General features: G+C 36.7%; 1 protein-coding gene across 1 annotated transcript in view; it reads right to left on the bottom strand.

The window, feature by feature from the left end:
* The window catches only part of LOC125232686 (kin of IRRE-like protein 3), an 83,982-nt gene extending 81,222 nt beyond the window's left edge, over nucleotides 1-2,760 (bottom strand). Inside the window, exons 1-2 of the mRNA XM_048138441.1 lie at nucleotides 2,724-2,760; nucleotides 850-982 (exon numbers count right to left, since the gene is read on the bottom strand). Of these exons, the coding sequence (XP_047994398.1) occupies nucleotides 850-982; nucleotides 2,724-2,760 (170 nt within the window). The remainder of the gene's footprint in view (nucleotides 1-849; nucleotides 983-2,723) is intronic.
* Between the last annotated feature and the right edge of the window lie 20,128 nt (nucleotides 2,761-22,888).

Genomic DNA, 22,888 nt, shown 5'->3' with positions numbered 1-22,888 from the left:
TCTTCCGTCAGGGCCATACCGAATGATACCACGGAAAGTATACCCATTACAAAGGAAATTAAAATTTAGAATAAGTTAACAAATTACAACAGCATAAATAAATAAACATTTTTAAAACATTAAAATCTATAATTCGAAAAACGGAACGTTGACAAAAAAAAAAAAAAAAAATTTAGTCGTGAACGCAACCAAATCTGACGTCAAAGGCAAATCTTTTCGCACTCCAGTGTGTTGTGCGTCCGTGCTATTCTACGTTAAAAATACTAAGAATGCATTATGTATATGTATGTATATGTATATGTATGTGTGTGTGTATGTATGTGAATGTTATGTATGTGTTAGTTTTTTTTTTTTTTTTTTTTTTTTTATTATGTTGACAGCACTCAGAAAGTATATAACTTTGGAATTTTAAATTTTCTAAGAAGCAGAATCTATTCTGCAATGGATACTTTTACACTAACAATAAATTAGAAAGTGGAAAACTATTACTTAGGCGCTGCGCACTGGGGCGGACATTCAATTTTTAATTTTTAAATGAATTCTGAATTTTAGTTATATTTTTGTGTCATTTTTTTTTACCTGTAAAGAAGAAAATATATGAAAAAAGAGTGGAAGGGTCAGTTGGAAGTGGAAGACCTAGGCGAACTTTTCTTGATCAAATCGGGGAAATATTGCAAAAAGGCCAGGTCAGAAGTACTCGAAACCGACGAGCGTGTATGAGAAACGTTATGAAAGTGTGAAGCGAAAGTGGTTTGTCAGGATCGTAGTAAATGGATATCCGTGATCTCTGCCTACCCCTCTGGGAAATAGGCGTATTTGTATTTATGTATGTGTATGTATGTTTTTTACCTGTAAATCGGCGTTCCAAGGTCCTCCTTGTACCACAACACTAGCAGCACAGCGTCATCCTCGTCTGTAGACGCGATGTCACACGGGAGGTACACGGGTTCGCCCGCTACCGCTATTACTTGTGTCATGGACACTGTAACAAAGGAGACACAATGGTTACGATATGAACGACTATTAGACAAATGATTATTATGAACGACTATTAGAAAATAGGCATGGACGTGTAGGACAACTACAATTATTTAGCTTATTCAATATAATACTTTACATAATACTTTTTTTTTAATTTTAACTCATTTACATCAAATTAATCTAGCTTGCAGCACAGCCGGGTTAATAATATTATTGTTTTTTTTTATACTCCCGAACTGTTGTTCGTCATTTACAAGGTCGTGCATAGATCTTTAAAACCCTTCATAAAAATGTATTCCCCAAAGCCAGCGTCCGCCGGCTTCCGCGCACGCGAGCAGTATCGAAAAAACTGAAAAAGCATTGTTTGGCTCTGTAACCAAGGCAACGCATTGTTATAACTTTACTGCGCGCGTGCGCGGTAAAGCTTTAGGCAGCTGAGCTGACAGTGCAAACCTTTGCGTCAAAATACAGGAAACAGTGTGAATTCAACGAAAGTTATTCAAGAAATCTATTAAAAACTAAGTGCATGGTCGTAGAAAAAGTATTGAATGCAACGGTGTTTAAATGAATCAAAAAATACTCGTGGCGTCTTTATTAACAGTTTTCGGCTTCGCCTCAAATTGTTACCCACGCCACACATCCTTTTTGACCTCCTTTAAACGCCTGTTATAAAATACTATAATTGAGGACACAATAAGACTCGAAATGTAAAATGATATTTATTGTAAAAGAAAATAAACAACGCTCTCAAAAAGCTACTTAATGGGATAATAATTTTTCATCATGTTGTCTATCGAAATTCATATCAAAACAATAAATGTGCCAAAGACTCATTTAGGTGTCTTAGAAAGGGAAATGGAACGTAAAAAAAGTCGGGACGGAAAAAGCAGAATGAATATTGGCCACATTGATGACTCTTCTTCTTCCGAATAGACTATCTATACCCATAATAATTCACATATACAATATATGATCATTAATAATTTTACCACATTTAAATTTCATTACAACTGCAGCTTTGATTGAGTTATAAGGGAGCAAAATATGGCGCCATCTACGTGTGGTGCAGTGTATGCGCGTTCTTAGACGGTCACATTTTAATGTATGGGACGGGATGATCTTCTTATATTAAATCTATGCTTGACATAGTTCTACAGTGGCCTAGGGTTTCAATTGATTGAATGTCTACACGAGACACTAATAAAATGAAATAAATAATATACACTTACAAAATACCTAGAACAGGAAAGCGCCACTTCCATTCCTCCTCACAGTCCCTTTTCTGAATGTTTTAGTTTTAGTTTTAGTTTTATTTATTTCATAATGATAAATTACATTATAAATTATGCTATGTTAACCTATATGAATTTACATTATGATCGTCAATATAATTATTTCACATGCATTCATTCAATTGTATAATATCAATAATAATAATCAAAACAAAAAGAGTTAACATAAAAAAAAAATCAAACTAAAAAAATAAATACATAATGGAATACATTTTAAATGAAAAAATCTAATAGGTAGATTATTAAGATATCTCATAATAATGATCGTCATATTAAAACTAAGAGCATTAAGAAAATTACAATGTCAAATAATATAAATTTGACATAATATAGGTAGAATGTAATGGATTATGTAAAAATTGCTTTTTACATAATTTGTAAAAACTCGCTTACTTCTGCCACCAAGTCTAGCGTCCTACTTTCTCTATGTTCCCCATGTGTGCGCATTACCCGGGCCGGACAATCCAGTGTGCTTGCACCGGATCATTGCATCCGGGCAAGACGCGGCCGGACATCCGGCCCCACTTATCCGGTTACCCGGCTGCGTGCCAACTTATTGCGCTCGCAAATTGTCCTTGTGTTCTTTAAAAGTTTAAAAGACAGAAGAACATTTTGACTAGAAGGGTATTGTGAAAAGAAGAGGTAAGTTTTAAATACTAAGCAATTAATTTATTTTATTTCTATCCTAATATATAGACTTCTTATTAAATTATAGGGCTTACTCTTCATATGAATAATGGAGTTAATGTAAAATAGCCTTGGAATAGTGCTGAGCCCTAAACTAGGTTAACCACAGGCAAAGATGTGGCCTACGATGGAGTGAGCTCGCCCAGAAGATACTTATTCACCCGTGATTTGAAGGTTGTTGGGTTATATGGGCTCGGAATGCAGTGTGTGTGTGTGTGTGTGTGTGTGTGTGTGTGTGTGTGTGTGTGTGTGTGTGTGTGTGTGTGCGTGTGTGTGTATACCTACGTGTGGAATAGAAGAACGCCACTTCTTGGCAGTACGCGTAAAAAAGAAGAAGCAAAGCGCTTCGTGCGAATTCCTCGATCGTCACTTTGGCTAGGCCGTTTGTGCACGACGGAGTAAACAAGCCACTTCCAATATCTTTGTTGTATATTTCGCTCTGTATTTTTAGCTTCGTTTTTGTTGGGGTATTTTTGTTCGGCGCTATGACTGGTAGAAAATGTAAAAGTACGAAAATTGCGTGGGGTAAGTTTAAGGTTGTTTTCATAAAATCTTTTTGGAGATTTCCATTAACTTGTAGCCTCATTAGAAATTTAATATCAGTCAAATATTATATTTCAATACGATATGGATCGGATATACCAATAGAACACTTTAAGTTCTCGCGTTTCGTACACATTTTTCAAGACACACACGGGTCGAACGCGATAAAATAACATTATGACCTTTTACCGAAAGATTGGATATATACCAATGTCTTCAGGTATTTTAAAAAACTTGTTAAAGAAGTAAAACTTTCGTAAGACATCATAAACTCTAAATATATATAAACCATGACACACCCGGGCAATTTTACTCAATCTGATAGAAAACTTTCGCTGAACTTCAAATTAATAAAGTGGAAAATTGTGCAAATGGTGAGAAAACGTAACAGGGAAATAAATAGAAAGGAAAATAAAAAGAATGGGAAAATATGCGAATGGCTAGAAATAAAAATAATGGGAAAATATGCGGACTATTAGAATTTATTACGGGAAAAGATTATAAGGTATTGAAAAAAAAACAAATGGTAAACATTGCAAAAGGAAAAAATGCAATGTGGAAATAACGATTTCCGTAAAATGTACACTCCCATTTCTATATTTATGATACTGAAATTGAATTACTTTGATAATTGATTGAACACGTGCCAATAAATATAAACAGTTTATCAATTGGCCACGATTGCTAAAACGAACTCGATACTGAGGGATGTATTTTAAATTCATTATGCGTGGAATAATTTGGTTGGGCAATATTCATGAATAATTATCACGGTAATTGAATATAATCATATTTGATTAATACAGGTTTATTTATATCAACCAATTCTCGACTCCATAGTCTGGAGCATCGTTGGAGGTTGCCAGTTTATCGGTCACATTTTGGAGAGTGCGCTGAGGAACTGTACCTTGCTCCTCCGTCCCCATTTCACCATAGGACCACCAGACAATCGGCAATACGGCATCGCTTCACGGTTAATATTCCGAAAGTACGCACTAAGCGTTTCGCTTCAACATTTCTTTTGCGAACCGCCAAAGGGTGGAATGCCCTGCCTGAGTCTGTATTTCCGCATGAGTACGATCCAGGTCTCTTTAAAGTAAAAGTAAATAGGTATCTCATAGGTAAGCGTGCTCCACTTTAGACCGCATCATCACTTAACATTAGGTATGATCGTGGTCAAACGTCTACCTTATGGGCCTTAGAGCCTGGCTCAGCTTTGACAACTAATGCCAAGATTTGGCGTAGACACTAGTTTTACGAAAGCGACTGCTATTTGACCTTCCAACCCGAAGGGTAACTAGACTAGATGATGTTTTCGTTCACCGAAAGGCGACTGGCAAATATCAACATTTCGCACATAAGTTCCGGAAAAGTCAATGGTGCGAGCCGGGGTTCGAACCCGCAACCTCCGGAACGAAAATCGCACGCTCTTACTGCTAGGCTACCAGCGCTTCAAACGTCTACCTATTCAAATTTAAAAATCACTATAGTAGGCGTTAACATTACGCCACAACCAACACCCACAGACACTTTTAATTGGATGCGCCAATTGCATCTTTTCCATATGTGTGTGTGTGTACAGATACGGCCTAAAGACGATGGTCAACTCAGCGAAAAAGTCGCTTGCAGCGAAGTTGAGCACCATCTATGCGTTCTTTGTATAATTATGCTATTATTCCTATACACGAACCTTACTGGTATATTTAGCTGTCACTAGATGGCGTTGGCGTCATTGAATACAGAAAAATACATTTTTGTGTTGATTGCAATCTTTCATTTGCTAATTTCGCTTCCATCCAAATTATTTCAAAGACACTTTAACCGGTTTTTGAAGTATTGAGTTTTTTTCTTAGCCACATTTTTCTTTTCATTTCTATCAGGATCAGTCTGAGAATAAGTTCAAATTGGTGTCACGGAGTGCCATTTCAAGCCAAGACGCTAAAAAACACAAAATCACGTCATTGTCATGGCTGGGATTTGAACCCGGGACTTAGGAGCGCCCGACTCGTTTGCGCCTTGCAGTCTCGCCACTGGGCCATAGCATCATTAACGAAGCCGGCGAAATTTACTACCACTTAAAGATCATTCGATAAACATGCCAATGGAATAGGAACCTTATCCGAATGCAACAACCCCCAAATTGACGCATGCCTCATTACTGTAAATTGGCAATACGTTTAATTTTACCAGTATTCCGTTTAGTATTAAAACGTTAAGAGGGTAGATTTAAATTCTATTCACACCATACAAAATTATTTTTCTATCAGACTTTTTCGTTGTTCGTCCTTCGTTGCCGCTTACGTCCGAATTAATTGCGTTTTGAGTTATATTAGGTTTACTCATATTATAATAACGATGAGTTCTCATTCCAACATCGATATGATAATGAGATCGCAAATAATTGCCTTGCACAAAGAAGGATTTAATAAATCAGAGATAGCAAGAGAAATGGGTGTAAACGTAAGTAACTTTTTTAATTTTCACTTTTCCTTACAATACATGAGTTATATGGCATTTCTTTGTTTTATACTTTTCTTATTTTTATTATGAAACAGGAAACCTTTTACCTACTTAACATTTTGTGAAATAATAACATATTTCTTTTTATTTTAGACCATTTCCTTTAATTAATGTATAAATGCAAAATTAGTATTCGCCATTTTATATTGTTGTTTTGCTAAAACATTTGAGTTTAGTAAAATCAACTCGAGCTAGACATTATTATGTGATGATAATAAGTATGAATATTGTTACATTGTTTCAGCGTAAAACTGTTAGCCTGTGGGTTGACAGGTATCAAGGGGAAGGATCTCTGTTGCATCGGCCTAAATCAGGTAGACCATGCCTAATAAACACTGAGCAACGTCAGCTAATGGTGCAGGAGTATGAGCAAGATGGCTTCAGGCCCACAAGGCATTACGCAGGATTGTTTGGCACGAGTGCGCGCACTGTTCGGCGTGCGCTTCATAAAGAGGGTCTCCATCATCGCAGACATGCCGTCAAACCTTTGTTGACTGCTGCACATAAAACTGCTAGGTTACAGTTTGCTCGAAAACATCTAGACGACGACTGGACTAACGTTATTTTTACAGGTTAATAATTTACCTACTATTTAGTGTTTTTTATTACGTCTGTGTTTGTTTATTTCTCCATTTTATGGTAAAAGCAAATTAAACTGGTAAAGGCTCTTTTAATTCTTCTAATACAGATAGGTAGCAAAATTTCATTTTATCCACAAGAGTGTAAAGTAATTTAATACAATTTTTAACTTGATATCCTAAACTGGCTAGTAGAATTTAACTACCTATGATATTGAATCACAAATATTGAATACTGAAATAAATTTATTTCATTTTGTTTCATGTTTTACAGTTAGGATTTTGTTTGGGTTGGTAAAAATTTCTGTGTTTCTTTTGGTTGAAAAGTTTGTTTAACCTTCGTGCGTTGAAACCCTCGCAACGCTCAAGATCCCACTTTTGAACCACACGCTACGCTCGTGGTTCGCGGTTGGAATCTGTCGCTTGTTCGGGTATCAATATTGGCACGTGCGGTTAAACAACAACTTTGCCCCCTTGTAAATCAAATGACTGTTTTACAGATGAGAAGACATTTAAATCGAGCCAACACGGACGGTTGAATTTGTGGCGTCGAAACAATACGCGGTATAACAATGAGCATGTCGTGCCCAATATGGAGTCAGGTCGCATCACCGTGAACATGTGGGGTTGGATGACTGCAGCCGGTCCGGGAGAACTAGTCAGGATACCTAGCCGCGCAAATAGTGACAATTACGTGGACGTGTTGGAAAATACGATGTTACCTACAGTTCGAAACGTGTATCCTGAGACTGAATTGCCGGTATTGTCGTTTGTGCAAGATAATTGCCCGATACATTGTTCGCGTACTGTAAAGGAGTGGTTTGGTCAACACAAAAATGACATCAAGGACATTCCCTGGCCTGCAAGGTCACCCGATTTAAACCCAATAGAAAATGTATGGGGTGTCATTGTCCAACGATGGGACAATCAAAACGAAAGAACACCGGCAGCATTGGAAGCACATTGTTTAAAAATTTGGGACAATATTCGCGGTACCGATTTGTGTCAAAACCTAGTTACGTCAATGAGATCCCGTTTACAGGCAGTTATTAATAACGAGGGAGGTTACACAAAGTATTAGTGTATCATCTTATAAGTAGTGTTTAGTGAATTCCGTGTTTAGTGATCAATAACAATAAAAAAAAATATTTTGTGGATAATAATGTAATTAAAGTGTCATTTGTTCAAAATCTTAACTAAGTAAGTATGTCACGACAGTAGAATTCAAATTTATACAGTGTGGAAAAACTACCCAGTTTTATTCGTTTTCTAAAATAAAATAATATTTTTATTAGGTAAACTGAGTTTATCTACTTATATTATGAGCGCATTCCATCCAAGGCCACTCTGTATAAATTGTTATCTACGCTACAGCATAGTTTTTTTTATTTCTCTATTTAACCTGCAGTGAAGTTATGTCGTTATGATATAGATAAGCAAATACCTACTTTACTTAATCAGGTCAGTAATATAACACTTTCGAGGTTTCAGCTGGCAAATACGTAAGATATATAGAAGATCGGATTCTCGATTTATCATATAATTATAACTTGTTTTAATTTCAAAGCATTTTTTTGTATTTTTCAATAATACAAATAATCTTTTTTACATCACCATCAACTCTGTTTGTTCCCTGCTATAAGGGAGAAAGTCACAATTTTCTAATGTGGCTTTCCATAGAGAAGGGTCCATATTATGCTTCATGTGCAGTAAGGTCTGAATTTCTGTTAAAATTTTAGATGAAAAGGACCTTATTACATTTACATCACCAAGTTTATTTAGGCGCGGAATTCCATTTTTTCCTTGTGTAAGTGTTTTTTTAAGTTTAAAAATAATTTTGATACACAATAATTTGTTTAGTTCTGTTGACGTCAACAGTGCACATGGTAGTAAATATATTTTCACCTTGGGCTTTTGAATCTTTCACTACGCTCAGGCAAATACCTTCGTAGTAAATATTTAAAATTGCTTCTTTTATTAATCAATATTCTGTTATAATACTTTGTTACATAGCAGTCCGATCTTCTATTTTAATACCTATTATTTTTATTGTGGTGAAGCTTCAATCCTTTTCCGTTTTGCGGAAATGCTACTTAAGCTTTAATCTCAATAAAATGTTAGGTGCTTGCCATTTTGAAGAACTAAATAACAGCCCTATTATAGATAGTTGATGGCATAATTTTGCTAATCAAATAAACTGATTTCTTCAATTGATTGTCAGCATGTGTAATACACAGAGACTAGCAAGGTAAACATACTATATTGTTAAGTTAGATTCCTTCTGTCGGTTTAAAAATATTCAACTAGTAAAATATTTATAGATGTAATGTAATAATATAAATATGCCATTAAGTATAATTAAAATGACTTCTAAATAAAGGATTAATAATAATAAGATTAATAAGTGGTTTAATGTTTATGAATTCCTAAGGAGAATCCAAAATACGAGTACACCCAATAAGTAAGTATTTAATAACTGTGAAAGTGATTTTATTTACCTAATTCTTGGTTATTTTTATCACTAGTACCGTATAATGAATTAATGATAAACAGTGTTGATATGGCTAATAATCGAAACACGATTACGACAAAAATTTAACTATTATTTATAAATGTAAAAGCAAAATACCTATTTGATATAATAGGTAATAGTAAGAACGGTAATAGTCACATTTCGGCGCATTTAATGGTCTAATGCTAAAACTCGAAGTATTTAAGAAACCCATTGTGCCCGTTATCGGCTATTGATAAGGCACTTTTCTAACTTAATAATACGATACTACTCTCCTGGCCGATTTCGACCACGGCGACTGTTTCAATCTCTATTTCGTTGGTGCGAACCCACAAATACCCGTGCACATGACGGGCAGCAAATAATATGTATTGTATAACTTAGTAAATTATCATTGTTTCCAACCGGCACAACGAACTTTGCTTGACCAGTTTTACCGCTGCAATTATCAATATTATCATGCATTTTTTACTAAAGGTTAGGTTAGGTAATTGTGAAGAATATTTTTATCAGTATGATGTTTGTTTCGAGAATTTAGTGATGCCGATAATTGGTATAAATGGCTTAAGTCTCAATGAGTCAATGGCACTTAAGACTATTATAAGTGAGCGAGTGGTCACATACCCACTAAGTCATAAAAGTTGCTACACTGGTTGATAAGTACTACGTAAGACCACAGATTATAACAGCTCTTGCTATAAGATATTACAGATGACTTCTAATGGTATATAACTATTATTATTTGGGTAAATAATATTACGTTATATGTACTCCATTTATATTATTATTCAGAAACGAAAATTTGATTTTTAATTCGTTAAATAAGTCCGTTTGGCCAGCAACGCCATCTAGGTAAATATTTGAACACCTTATTCAATCCGACCGCAGGCACGTGCATGCGATAATCGACCTAGTGGTTTCCATGCTGCTATGGCCGCGAGTGTACATGCGAACGATCGGCGAGTGGAGGCATCACGCGCGCACACAACAACAACTGTACGGTATGATTAATAAGCTCAGCAATTCCCGTCAACTTTGTACAAAATTAAGGGAAAAGTTAAATTTGTTTTTATTAATTCCTATTTTGTTACCAAGATTTTGTTGATTAATTGAGATTTTATTAAGTTTTATTTCGTCATTAAGGTTCTCTAGTATCTATATTTTCTTAATTATAACAATTATCCTGTATATATCTTACGAAAGTCGAATTATATTACTAAATGTTGGTAACAAAATAGGATCAATTAAAATTTGCTGACGTGGCATTGTACAAAGTTGACGGGAATTGCTGAGCTATAACCTAACCACAAAATTAAAATTTTGAAAAAAACCCCGACCGCGACATAGTTGACCGATTTTCATGAAACATGGCTAAGAACACTCCCGACTAACTCAGCTTTCAGACAAAAAAAACTAAATCAAAATCGGTTCATCCGTTCGGGAGCTACGATGCCACAGACAGACACACACACAGACAGACAGACAAACCGACAGACAGACAGACAGACACAGACAGACGGACAGACGGACAGACGGACAGACGGACAGACGGACAGACGGACAGACGGACAGACGGACAGACGGACAGACGGACAGACGGACAGACAGACGGACAGACGTATAACACCCCTTCGTTTTTGCGTCGGCGATTAAAAATAAAGTACTAGGAGAACTTAACCAACAAACCAAGAATTTTACACAATATATTGATTGTGTGAAGTTATTGATTTTTGCTACCTAAAGGTTGTCTGAAAGACATGGATTTTTTATGTTGCTGATTTCTATTGTATTGTTTTCTTTTATTTAGTGTGAAAAAAAGTAGTCGTATTATATTGTGAAACTGAAGTCTGTAAATCTACGGTGTTTCTTATATTTAAAAATATCTTCTTTCTGATTCGTTAAAATAAACAACTTTTTTTTTATTATAAATGGGCTTATTCTTGGCCACAGACTAGCCAAAGGCAAAGTCGTGGCCTATGATGGAGTGAGCTCGCCCAGAAGATGCCTGTTCACTCTTGACTTGAAGGTTACTTTATAGTTATTTTCATCTCACGCCATTTTATGTCTGATAATAAATGTGTTAAGGGGTTTAAGGGGGAAAGCGCTGGTGGCCCAGCGGTAAGAGCGTGAGACTTTCGTTTCGGAGGTCGCGGGTTCGAACCCGGCTCGTACAAATGAGTTTTACTGAACTTATGTGCGAAATGTCATTTGATATCTTGAGGAAACCGGACTAATTCCAATAGTTACCCTTCAGGTTGGAAGGTCAGATATGGCAGTCGCTTTCGTAAAACTAGTGTCTACGCCAAATCTTGGGATTAGTTGTCAAAGCGGACCCCAGGCTTCCATGAGTCGTGGCAAATTCCGGGATAACCCAAGGAGGATGATGAATAAATGTGTTAAGGGGTTGAAAGTAAAACATACGATATTGCAGTGACAGATTACCATCCTATCTCCAACACCTCATTTACACCTATATCACAAAGACGACTTCTATGACACCCACGGGAGGAAAGATGGTGGTGAAATCACCCGTCACCATCCGGCCATTTTTTTATAATTTTTCAAGTAACTCTTCTAGTGATTTGGGTGTCCATGGACGCAGTGATAGCTTACCAATCTTACCATTAGGCAACCTGTCTATTTATTTTCCTCCTTACTCATAAAATAGTAAACAAAAACCAAAAACGTCAAAAACCGTTCGTTTCGCTCAAAGTATGGTTAATACAACATTATCGGCGCGATGCCAGTCCGGAAATAAGCAGGTTTCCGTCCAGTCCAGTGGCGGCGCATCGATTTAATGCCTCAACTCTTTGCTGGCTTCATTTCTGCTCGTTATTCTTCTTTTGATTCTTTGGTTTTATTTGAAGTCTTTTGTGGTCTGTTATTTCTACATTTTTTTTAGGCCAAATATACCTATGTATGACATCTTCGGCACAACTCGGACAATGGCGATCAAATATATGAAAGAGGCGCGTTCCTACGCACACGTTCTAAGCTTGTGTAGGTGAACGCGTACCATGCTTGTATGAGTGAGATAAGACCCAGGTAGACTGGTCGCGTTGTTGATAGGCGGCAACTGTGAGGTAACCGAGAGCAGGTGGCAGCACTTTCAGCGGGGAGCGGGAGGGGCCATACAGTAGTAGCAGTGTGTGCTACTCTGCGGCGGCGCCACCATAATGAAATTCAACTAATTATATGTTAAAATGATGTTCGTAAGACGTACAGTATGTACGTATAATTTTATGACTGTACCTATAGCGGGAAACGAAATAATGGGCTTTTATTGTGGCGCCGCTGCAGAGGATGCTCTGCAGCGGCGCCACTCAGTTCTCATAGATAGATATGACATCATCTACTTTTTTCTCATGGAAATTGATGTACCAATGCTGTTTATTATGTACGTATTGAAAAAATCACTATAACTTAGTAAATTTATGTACTTTCAGTAATTCCGCATTCCGCCTGAACGGTATGAGCTAGTATGTAAGGAGGTGTACCTACGGGTAAGCGAGAGGGAGATATGTTCCTTCCCGCTCGCTCCCGCGCTCGGCGCGTTTCGTTCTAGGTTTCAATAATTATTATTAAATTTATGCCCCTGTTGTACACTTTGCTTTTTACTTCGATTGCGAGGAATTAATTATATTTTTCTCGGCAATTTACACCACGAAATTGTCGTAAAGCGAAAGAACATAATAGGTACATAAGATAACCAATTCCCGCCAACTTTTTTTCAACATGTGATCAGAGTTTCAGACGCTTGGTTTTTTGCCAAGTCAAAAATTTTTTAAACGATAAGTAATCGAATCCTATTTTATTTCATTTACTTAATTTAATGACAGAAAATACGGAATTCTAATAAATTATAGCAAAAATAAAATAACCTATCAAAGTTTTGTCACCTACACAATTTTATTGCTCAATAAAATTGTGCAATATGTTTTAACTGTTTGTCTCTTGAGACCGATTACCTTAGTCTTAGGCCGGCACGGCAACAGACAGTCTTAAAATTCATAATTTGATAAAGTCATAGGCTTCCCACAGACAGTCTTAAAAATTCATAATCTTAAAAAAACTTGTATGCAATCTGACAGTTCAAACTGACACTGACAAGACACTGACAGATCTGTCAGTGTCAATTTGCATACAATTTTTTTTAAGATTATGAATTTTTAAGACTGTCTGTGGGAAGCCTATGACTTTATCAAATTATGAATTTTAAGACTGTCTGTTGACATGCCGGCCTAAGACTAAGGTAATCGGTCTCAAGAGACAAACAGTTAAAACATATTGCACAATTTTATTGAGCAATAAAATTGTGTAGGTGACAAAACTTTGATAGGTTATTTTATTTTTGCTATAATTTATTAGAATTCCGTATTTTCTGTCATTAAATTAAGTAAATTAAATAAAATAGGATTCGATTACTTATCGTTTAAAAAATTTTTGACTTGGCAAAAAACCAAGCGTCTGAAACTCTGATCACATGTTGAAAAAAAGTTGGCGGGAATTGGTTATCTTATATACCCTATTATGTTCTTTCGCTTTACGACAATTTCGTGGTGTAAATTGCCGAGAAAAATATAATTAATTCCTCGCAATCGAAGTAAAAAGCAAAGTGTACAACAGGGGCATAAATTTAATAATAATTATTGAAACCTAGAACGAAACGCGCCGAGCGCGGGAGCGAGCGGGAAGGAACATATCTCCCTCTCGCTTACCCGTAGGTACACCTCCTTACATACTAGCTCATACCGTTCAGGCGGAATGCGGAATTACTGAAAGTACATAAATTTACTAAGTTATAGTGATTTTTTCAATACGTACATAATAAACAGCATTGGTACATCAATTTCCATGAGAAAAAAGTAGATGATGTCATATCTATCTATGAGAACTGAGTGGCGCCGCTGCAGAGCATCCCTGCAGCGGCGCCACAATAAAAGCCCATTATTTCGTTTCCCGCTATAGGTACAGTCATAAAATTATACGTACATACTGTACGTCTTACGAACATCATTTTAACATATAATTAGTTGAATTTCATTATGGTGGCGCCGCCGCAGAGTAGCACACTTATTAGTGTGCTACTCTGCGGCGTCACTATAACTTAGTAAATTTATGTACTTTCAGTAATTCCGCATTCCGCCTGAACGGTATTAGCTAGTATGTAAGGAAGTGTACTTACGGGTAAGCGAGAGGGAGATATGTTCCTTCCCGCTCGCTCCCGCGCTCGGCGCGTTTCGTTCTAGGTTTCAATAATTATTATTAAATTTATGCCCCTGTTGTACACTTTGCTTTTTACTTCGATTGCGAGGAATTAATTATATTTTTCTCGGCAATTTACACCACGAAATTGTCGTAAAGCGAAAGAACATAATACTCGTAGGTATATAAGATAACCAATTCCCGCCAACCTTTTTTTCAACATGTGATCAGAGTTTCAGACGCTTGGTTTTTTGCCAAGTCAAAAATTTTTTAAACGATAAGTAATCGAATCCTATTTTATTTAATTTACTTAATTTAATGACAGAAAATACGGAATTCTAATAAATTATAGCAAAAATAAAATAACCTATCAAAGTTTTGTCACCTACACAATTTTATTGCTCAATAAAATTGTGCAATATGTTTTAACTGTTTGTCTCTTGAGACCGATTACCTTAGTCTTAGGCCGGCATGTCAACAGACAGTCTTAAAATTCATAATTTGATAAAGTCATAGGCTTCCCACAGACAGTCTTAAAAATTCATAATCTTAAAAAAAATTTGTATGCAAATTGACACTGACAGATCTGTCAGTGTCTTGTCAGTGTCAGTTTGAACTGTCAGATTGCATACAAGTTTTTTTTAAGATTATGAATTTTTAAGACTGTCTGTGGGAAGCCTAAGACTGTCTGTTGCCGTGCCGGCCTAAGACTAAGGTAATCGGTCTCAAGAGACAAACAGTTAAAACATATTGAGCAATAAAATTGTGTAGGTGACAAAACTTTGATAGGTTATTTTATTTTTGCTATAATTTATTAGAATTCCGTATTTTCTGTCATTAAATTAAGTAAATGAAATAAAATAGGATTCGATTACTTATCGTTTAAAAAATTTTTGACTTGGCAAAAAACCAAGCGTCTGAAACTCTGATCACATGTTGAAAAAAAGTTGGCGGGAATTGGTTATCTTATGTACCTATTATGTTCTTTCGCTTTACGACAATTTCGTGGTGTAAATTGCCGAGAAAAATATAATTAATTCCTCGCAATCGAAGTAAAAAGCAAAGTGTACAACAGGGGCATAAATTTAATAATAATTATTGAAACCTAGAACGAAACGCGCCGAGCGCGGGAGCGAGCGGGAAGGAACATATCTCCCTCTCGCTTACCCGTAGGTACACCTCCTTACATACTAGCTCATACCGTTCAGGCGGAATGCGGAATTACTGAAAGTACATAAATTTACTAAGTTATAGTGATTTTTTCAATACGTACATAATAAACAGCATTGGTACATCAATTTCCATGAGAAAAAAGTAGATGATGTCATATCTATCTATGAGAACTGAGTGGCGCCGCTGCAGAGCATCCTCTGCAGCGGCGCCACAATAAAAGCCCATTATTTCGTTTCCCGCTATAGGTACAGTCATAAAATTATACGTACATACTGTACGTCTTACGAACATCATTTTAACATATAATTAGTTGAATTTCATTATGGTGGCGCCGCCGCAGAGTAGCACACAATAATAATTATTGAAACCTAGAACGAAACGCGCCGAGCGCGGGAGCGAGCGGGAAGGAACATATCTCCCTCTCGCTTACCCGTAAGTACACTTCCTTACATACTAGCTAATACCGTTCAGGCGGAATGCGGAATTACTGAAAGTACATAAATTTACTAAGTTATAGTGATTTTTTCAATACGTACATAATAAACAGCATTGGTACATCAATTTCCATGAGAAAAAAGTAGATGATGTCATATCTATCTATGAGAACTGAGTGGCGCCGCTGCAGAGCATCCTCTGCAGCGGCGCCACAATAAAAGCCCATTATTTCGTTTCCCGCTATAGGTACAGTCATAAAATTATACGTACATACTGTACGTCTTACGAACATCATTTTAACATATAATTAGTTGAATTTCATTATGGTGGCGCCGCCGCAGAGTAGCACACGTAGCAGTTTAGTCTCTGTCGTCAATTAACATAATGTGCCGACCATTTACTAGGTTAGTATTAATGTTAAATTGAAATGTCATTTTTTGTGACTAAAGGTTCGTACTCGTAAATACGTTTAAAGATTCACTCGATCAAAACCTGAAATCATTTCCGACCTCATTCCTCGCCGCAACGCGATTAAGTTCCGTTCCCAAGAATGTAAGCAAATTTAATATTTCCCAAGAAATACTTTGTAAAATCCAGAATCGAAGTGCAAAGAAAACAGGTTTTCTATTCGGCATTCTGCTACATTTCAGCGACATGCTCCACCTTTAGGTATTCGCTAAATTGGTAGAAAACTGGAACGCGGGTGACAGCTGATGTCCCTAGACAATATGCAAAATATTCGCTTATTTCGTGTTCGCCCGAGATGTGGGAAATATATCTGCGAAACACGATGCGGAGTTATATTAGACATATGTTGTAAATATGGATAGGTTGTGTTATGAATGTGTGCGGATCGATTTGCAACGCTGATGTGAATGGAATGAACGGCCTGCGTGTGATGTTTGTTGTGTGTGTGTTGTTTTGGTCTCCTTTTGTGGCCCTGTGCTGTGTTTTGTGGTCAAATTTTACCTGATGGCTTTATCGGTATTTATGTATTTCGTCACTACTTTGAAAAAATCTCGTGTCTCACGATGCTCCTCAAAGTTAAAACGCAGTAAGTCTATATGTATTCCATACATACTACAATTTTCTTTTCATTGACAGACGAAGATACGTTTTTTTTTAAAGTAGTGACGATTTGTCATATCAGTGTCACACGAAAGTTTTGTTATACACAAATTGCCTGTATGTGCCTACTTACTTAGTGACAGTTAATGCCTTCTATACCATGTTTGTCTAATTCTCCTTATTCTTCTTGATGAACCGGCTTGTTAAGACATCGCGGCAGTTTTTGAATCTCAAATGCGGGATTTTGTCACTTGAATGCCAGTTGAAAACGGTGACTTGCCATTATGTAGTTGCGTTATTTTTATAATGCATTTCGTTGATAGGTAGCTAATTTAAATGGCAAGACAGAGTCCTAAGTTCTGAAGTCCTGCGTCGTTCCGAGTAATATGGGATGGAGGCTTTTCTAATGCAGCGACAGCTAAAGGTGGTGTGGGAATGTCCTTCATATAGATGACCGCCGCTTGCCTAAAGCTGTATTCTACTCTGAATTGGTGGAAGGCAAGCGGAAGCACGGCGGTCAGCATCTGTGCTACAAGAATGTGCTCAAACGTCACCTGAACTCCTGTAACATCAATCCAGAGCGTTGGGAGGAGCTTGCTACAGACAGGTCATCTTGGCGATCTAACAGTGTTAAATAGTTTAAGGAAAACCGCCTCATGACGTTAGATATCAAACGCCAACAATACTAAGTAAGACCTAAGCCCTCCTACGTGTATACTTACAATACGTCTGGTTAACTCTATTGCCACGCCTGCAAAAGAGTCTTTAAGACCAAGTTCGGCCTGGTCAGCCATTCAATTCATAATCTGCTGAGGTCGCTGTCATCGAAACCGATGAGGAGGACTATATATATTAGATATCATATGAAAACATCCAAATTCTTAAGTCAAATATTCGTCTTTGAGTAAAAAAACAGCGTTCAAACAAAACCTCGTGTTTGAATACACATCTGCTGCATTCTTTAACCTTTCTCAGTCAGTCGAGAAAATAAGCAGGTAAAATTCTCTTTAAATTAATATTGTCACGAGAATATCGGGTTGGAAACGCGCCACCGCCGCTCCATAGGTTTTGACGAGCGACGCTTGGCACATGGTGGAACTATAAACTTAATGGTGGGGAAAGCTGTTTGTTTTTCTACATTCCTATCCCTACGTATCAACAGCCAGTATAAGCAGGCCTTAATCTAGAGTTGGCTGAAAGGTGATCGACGAACGATTAACATATAAAAACAATTGAAATAAGACGGTTAATTAGTTTAAATCGATTGAAAAGGATAATTAATTTGTTGTTATTGAAAAGCTTCAATTAACTTTCATCGCGATTATTAATCGTCGAATAATTTCTAGCGATTAATTTCTTCAATCGATGGTTGAATATTTTTTTCTTGATTAATTTTAGGAACAAATATTAAAACATATTATAGTCTTTATATTAATATAGGTTTGAGGTAATGCTGATTATAAAATAATAACCAATTCGAAGAGTTAGCTTAGCCTGGCTTAATGTACAAATTGACTATCTGTCAACCTTCACTCACGAGAATTAATCTTGAAAGTAATCGATTAAATATGTATTTAATACATTTCAATTAATTGTTAGATCGATTAAATTAATCGTCGACTAATTTTGACGATTATTATTTTTTTATTTAATCTTAATGACTGTATGCGAAGTTCCTTCTTATAATGGTCATACAAAATAACCGCGCTTAGAATATGGAGTGTTCCAAAACCAGGATATAGGTTTGTGATTTTGGACTGTATATCGAGTCTTGTTTATGGGACAGCTGGTAGCTTGATAAAAACGGTTTATGATTTTCAAACGTTTGAACTTTATTAGCGTTTGTCGCTGTTTAGTATGATATAAACGAGAGAATTGAGTCAAGTTACTTGCTGTCATTCTTGTCAGGATTATGCACATTTATCATTATTGGCAGTATTGAATAAGAATTCCTATTAATTTTTTCAGCTTTTCATATGCTTCTGTAGTCTTAGTTTTAATATATGATAATGTTCTAATCCTGTTATCCCTCATCACCATCAGGGACAAAAGGTTATCAGAAGAATCTTCCCATTTTCACAATACTGGGGGCTATTTACTTCAAGCAAACAGGCATCGATGAGGTTTATATATCACATATATAACTTCAAAAAAAATAGGACATACCTATATGAGCGGATAGTCAAAGTATCCAATAAAGATCCAAATTCTTTAGTTTTTGAATTACGGAACCCTAAAAACTACATAAAGTTATGAATACGTGGAAACATTCCACTAATACCAAAAGGTTGCCTGGCTCTTTAGCGATAAGGCCGCCTATTGTTTACCTCTGTAATAAAATTTATTGTAATGTGTGTGTTCCTATGTACATTTCTCAGGTTGTGCAATAAAGTAGATTTGTATTGTATTGTATTGTAAAGCCAATAATTCCTTCAATTCCTGCCGCTCAGCACAATCGTCATCATCTTTCTTACATTAAAATTACATATTACTAGCTTTTGCCCGCGGCTTCACTCGCGTTGGAAAGAGACAAAAAGTAGCCTATGTCACTCTCCATCCCTTAAAATATCTTCACTTAAAAAATCACGTCAATTCGTCACTCAGTTTTGCCGTGAAAGACGGACAAACGAACAGACGCACACTTTATCATTTATTATATTAAGTAAGGATAAAGGTATATTTCTAAAATATTCAAAACCTTTTGGTACCTATCTCCATTATACCTAAGCTTTCGAGGTTATTTATTACACTACAACATAAAACTAAAATATGTATGTCATCGAGACGAATTCGCCATTTTAAATTGAAATAAAAATGAATAGACATGACAGTCATTTCTTCAGTGCCAACATTCATTGTTAAAAGAATCTCAGTTCTGACAGGAAAAATATCCCTTCCATCTAACCTAGCATAAACTGATTAAAAGCGCCGAAAAAACGCACCCAACCCGATAGCCCTATCGGCAACATCCGCGAACAGTTCGAAAGTCGATTTAAGTTGGCCCTTCAGCCGTTCGCCCGGGGCGAAAATTTATTTCCCATATCTGCGAAAACAAAGCATTTCCATTCGCCGGGGCGATTCGCGAATTTCGCATTTTCGCATTTTGCCAAATGCGCGCCACAGTGCCGGCTTGAGAACAGTAGTGAGCGAAATTAATGGTGGTTTGATTATAGTTTATGAGTTTTATCTAGATGTTGTAAATTTTAGTTGCACGGCCAATATTGCTACGGCGAAATTAGTTTACATTGTGCAATGATATTAATAGTACGAGTGTAATGACTCATTTAGATAGTAAATGTAGGATTTGGAAATGACTACAAATATGTTACGTTTAATAAATCTTGGACTAGTGTTAGGTGCAGAGGTCGAACAGAGTGAGCTATTACTTCTGTTTCAAATACGAATGACGCTAGTTTACTTTTAGGCTGATTTTGGTGTCACGCGGACCGTCCGCGCGGAGCGATCCGCGCGACCAATTTGTATGAAGTTGATGATGTCGTCTGCGCGGACAGGTCCGCACCGCACACTCTAAGACGCTCCCTCACTAAAACTAGCCTTAGGTTTGGGATTTTTTTTGTATACATATAACCTTCATTTCAGTTTTAAAATACAATTTCTGCTTATCAAAATTATAAATTTCATTATTTTACTGATATACTCAATTGATTGCACCGTATTGAAATATATAATAATGATGATTATGCTATTGATAAAAATAATAAATAAGAATAGGTTCAAATACCAACTTCAAATGATTGGTCTTGGAAACTGAAGCTCAGTAACACAGAAACAATTCATGTGTACCAACGTATATACAATCTCATGATATTTGAGTATGTCATTTTAATACGAAATAACATAATATTCGACACAATACAGCGAATACGTTCAAGATGACAGATATTCACAGAAACTCCCTGATCATTATTATGTGTACTGTGCCGCCGCAAAACTTTTCGATTATTTTGAATGAGCCAAATCAACATGTACGCCAAATTGGAATTCCAGTAATTCGGATTTTTTATTAGGTTTCTTTCTTGGCATTTGCAAGTAGTTCAGTAAAAAAGTCCGTTACGTGCCTCCTGAGACGTGACTTGAGAAATAGTTTCTCCCAAGGCCATTATCTCTGCCTTTTGCTGATTTTTTGTGCTTCTTGGCTTCAGGCTCTAGTTACAGAGTAAATTTTATAACTTTGCTGAGAAATTGTTATACCTCTTTGACCGTCTTTAATGATTTTGTGCTTCAATTATAGTGTTTTATTTATTTTAAATAATCGATGGAATCAGGCGTTACTTTGCGGAAATCCATGTTAATCGTAAACTAGAACTTTCCTTTGCTAATCCGCGAATAGAAAACGTGTTATTTGCGTATTTATTTTTGCGGTGGGAGGGTGGGAAAATTAATTGCATGTAAAAAAATACGTAAGTAATTATAACAGGTTAGCACTAGGGTTTGCAAAAACCGGTTAACTTTAAAAACCGGTTAATAACCGAACCTATACCTTCAAAACCGGTTAACCGGTTTTTAACCGGTTTTGCGGATTTTTAGTAAATTACCGTACTACGCAATAATATTACGATTACCTTCAAGAATTCTGTTGTTTATGACATCGTAGCAGGTATTACTTGCACGATGAAGATCGTTTTTATCCAGTTTTTGGAAATTTTGTAAAATGCAGAAGTTGCCATAAAGGACTTGAGTGCCAATAGTGTATATGGCGCTTAAAACTGTCGTGACTTTACTGTGTTTGTTGTACTGCGTTTTCTAAGCATGTCGCGGAGGTATATAGCTCCCAGAGACGCTAGTAATACAAGGAATTAACGTAAGAAAACCAAGATCTTCATTTTCCCTTTATTTTAAAAATATAATTTGAAATATACAGTAGAGTCCGGTTATAACGACGCCCAAGGGACCGCTGATATTACATCGTACCAGAGAAGATGGAGTATTATAGAGAGTTACTGTCAAAGTAAAATGTGTAATCACAGTGCATAGATTGCCATTTCTGGACCCAAGCTTAAAACTTTTGAACCTCAGTTTTGACAATTTGGCCCATATTGTTAGCTTGATATGTGTTAAAATGTCAAATATTAATATTAGCATCATCTAGCCGAGCGCTCCCCAAAGGTGTAACGCCATCTAGGCCACCGTACCTTTTTCTCTAGGGCTTTGAGGTACGTTTTTTTCTTAGACTTTATCATCCGTCTATACGGAGTTACATATGTCTTTGGTCGTATTAATTGGACGCTGTGCGGGGCAGAAACTTCCTGCCCCGCACAGCTAAACTGTGGAATGAATTGTCGCCTGCGGTATTTCCGGACCGATACGACCTTCAAATCTTCAAGAAAAGGGCGTACACCCATCTTAAAGGCCGGCAACGCACCTCCAACACCTCTGGTGTTTCGGATGTCCATGGGCGGCGGTGATCGCTTACCATCAGGCGACCTGTCTGCTCGTTTGCCTCCTATCCCATAAAAAAAAAACGTCGTACAAAACGAGTTTCATTTCGGTTTAAAGATATGTAATTTTTTAGTATGCGTGCTTGCTCATCACCGGCAAATTACTGTCGTATATCGTAATAATAAATAGTCGTATTCCTTGAACCTCGATTTACGTAATTAATATGACAATCGGTTTTTTTATTAAGTAAAACTATACTGCCCGTGTGGTGACGGGTTAAGAATTTTACCACCCCCTTTCTTCCCGTGGGTGTCGTAGAAGGCGACTGTGGGATATGGGTTAAATTGTGGCGTAGGCGAGAGGCTGGCAACCTGTCACTGCAGTGTCACAGTTTCGTTTTCAGTCAACCCCTTATTTGCCAAGAGTGGCACTGAAACTTGAGTAGTTTCAAGTGCTCTGCCTACCCCTTCATGGGACACAGGCGTGATTGTATG

Source organism: Leguminivora glycinivorella, chromosome 13 (genome assembly GCF_023078275.1).
Source record: "Leguminivora glycinivorella isolate SPB_JAAS2020 chromosome 13, LegGlyc_1.1, whole genome shotgun sequence".
NCBI lineage: Eukaryota > Metazoa > Arthropoda > Insecta > Lepidoptera > Tortricidae > Leguminivora > Leguminivora glycinivorella.
The sequence above is the reverse complement of the archived record's forward strand: the minus strand, read 5'-3'. Positions and strand labels throughout refer to the sequence as shown.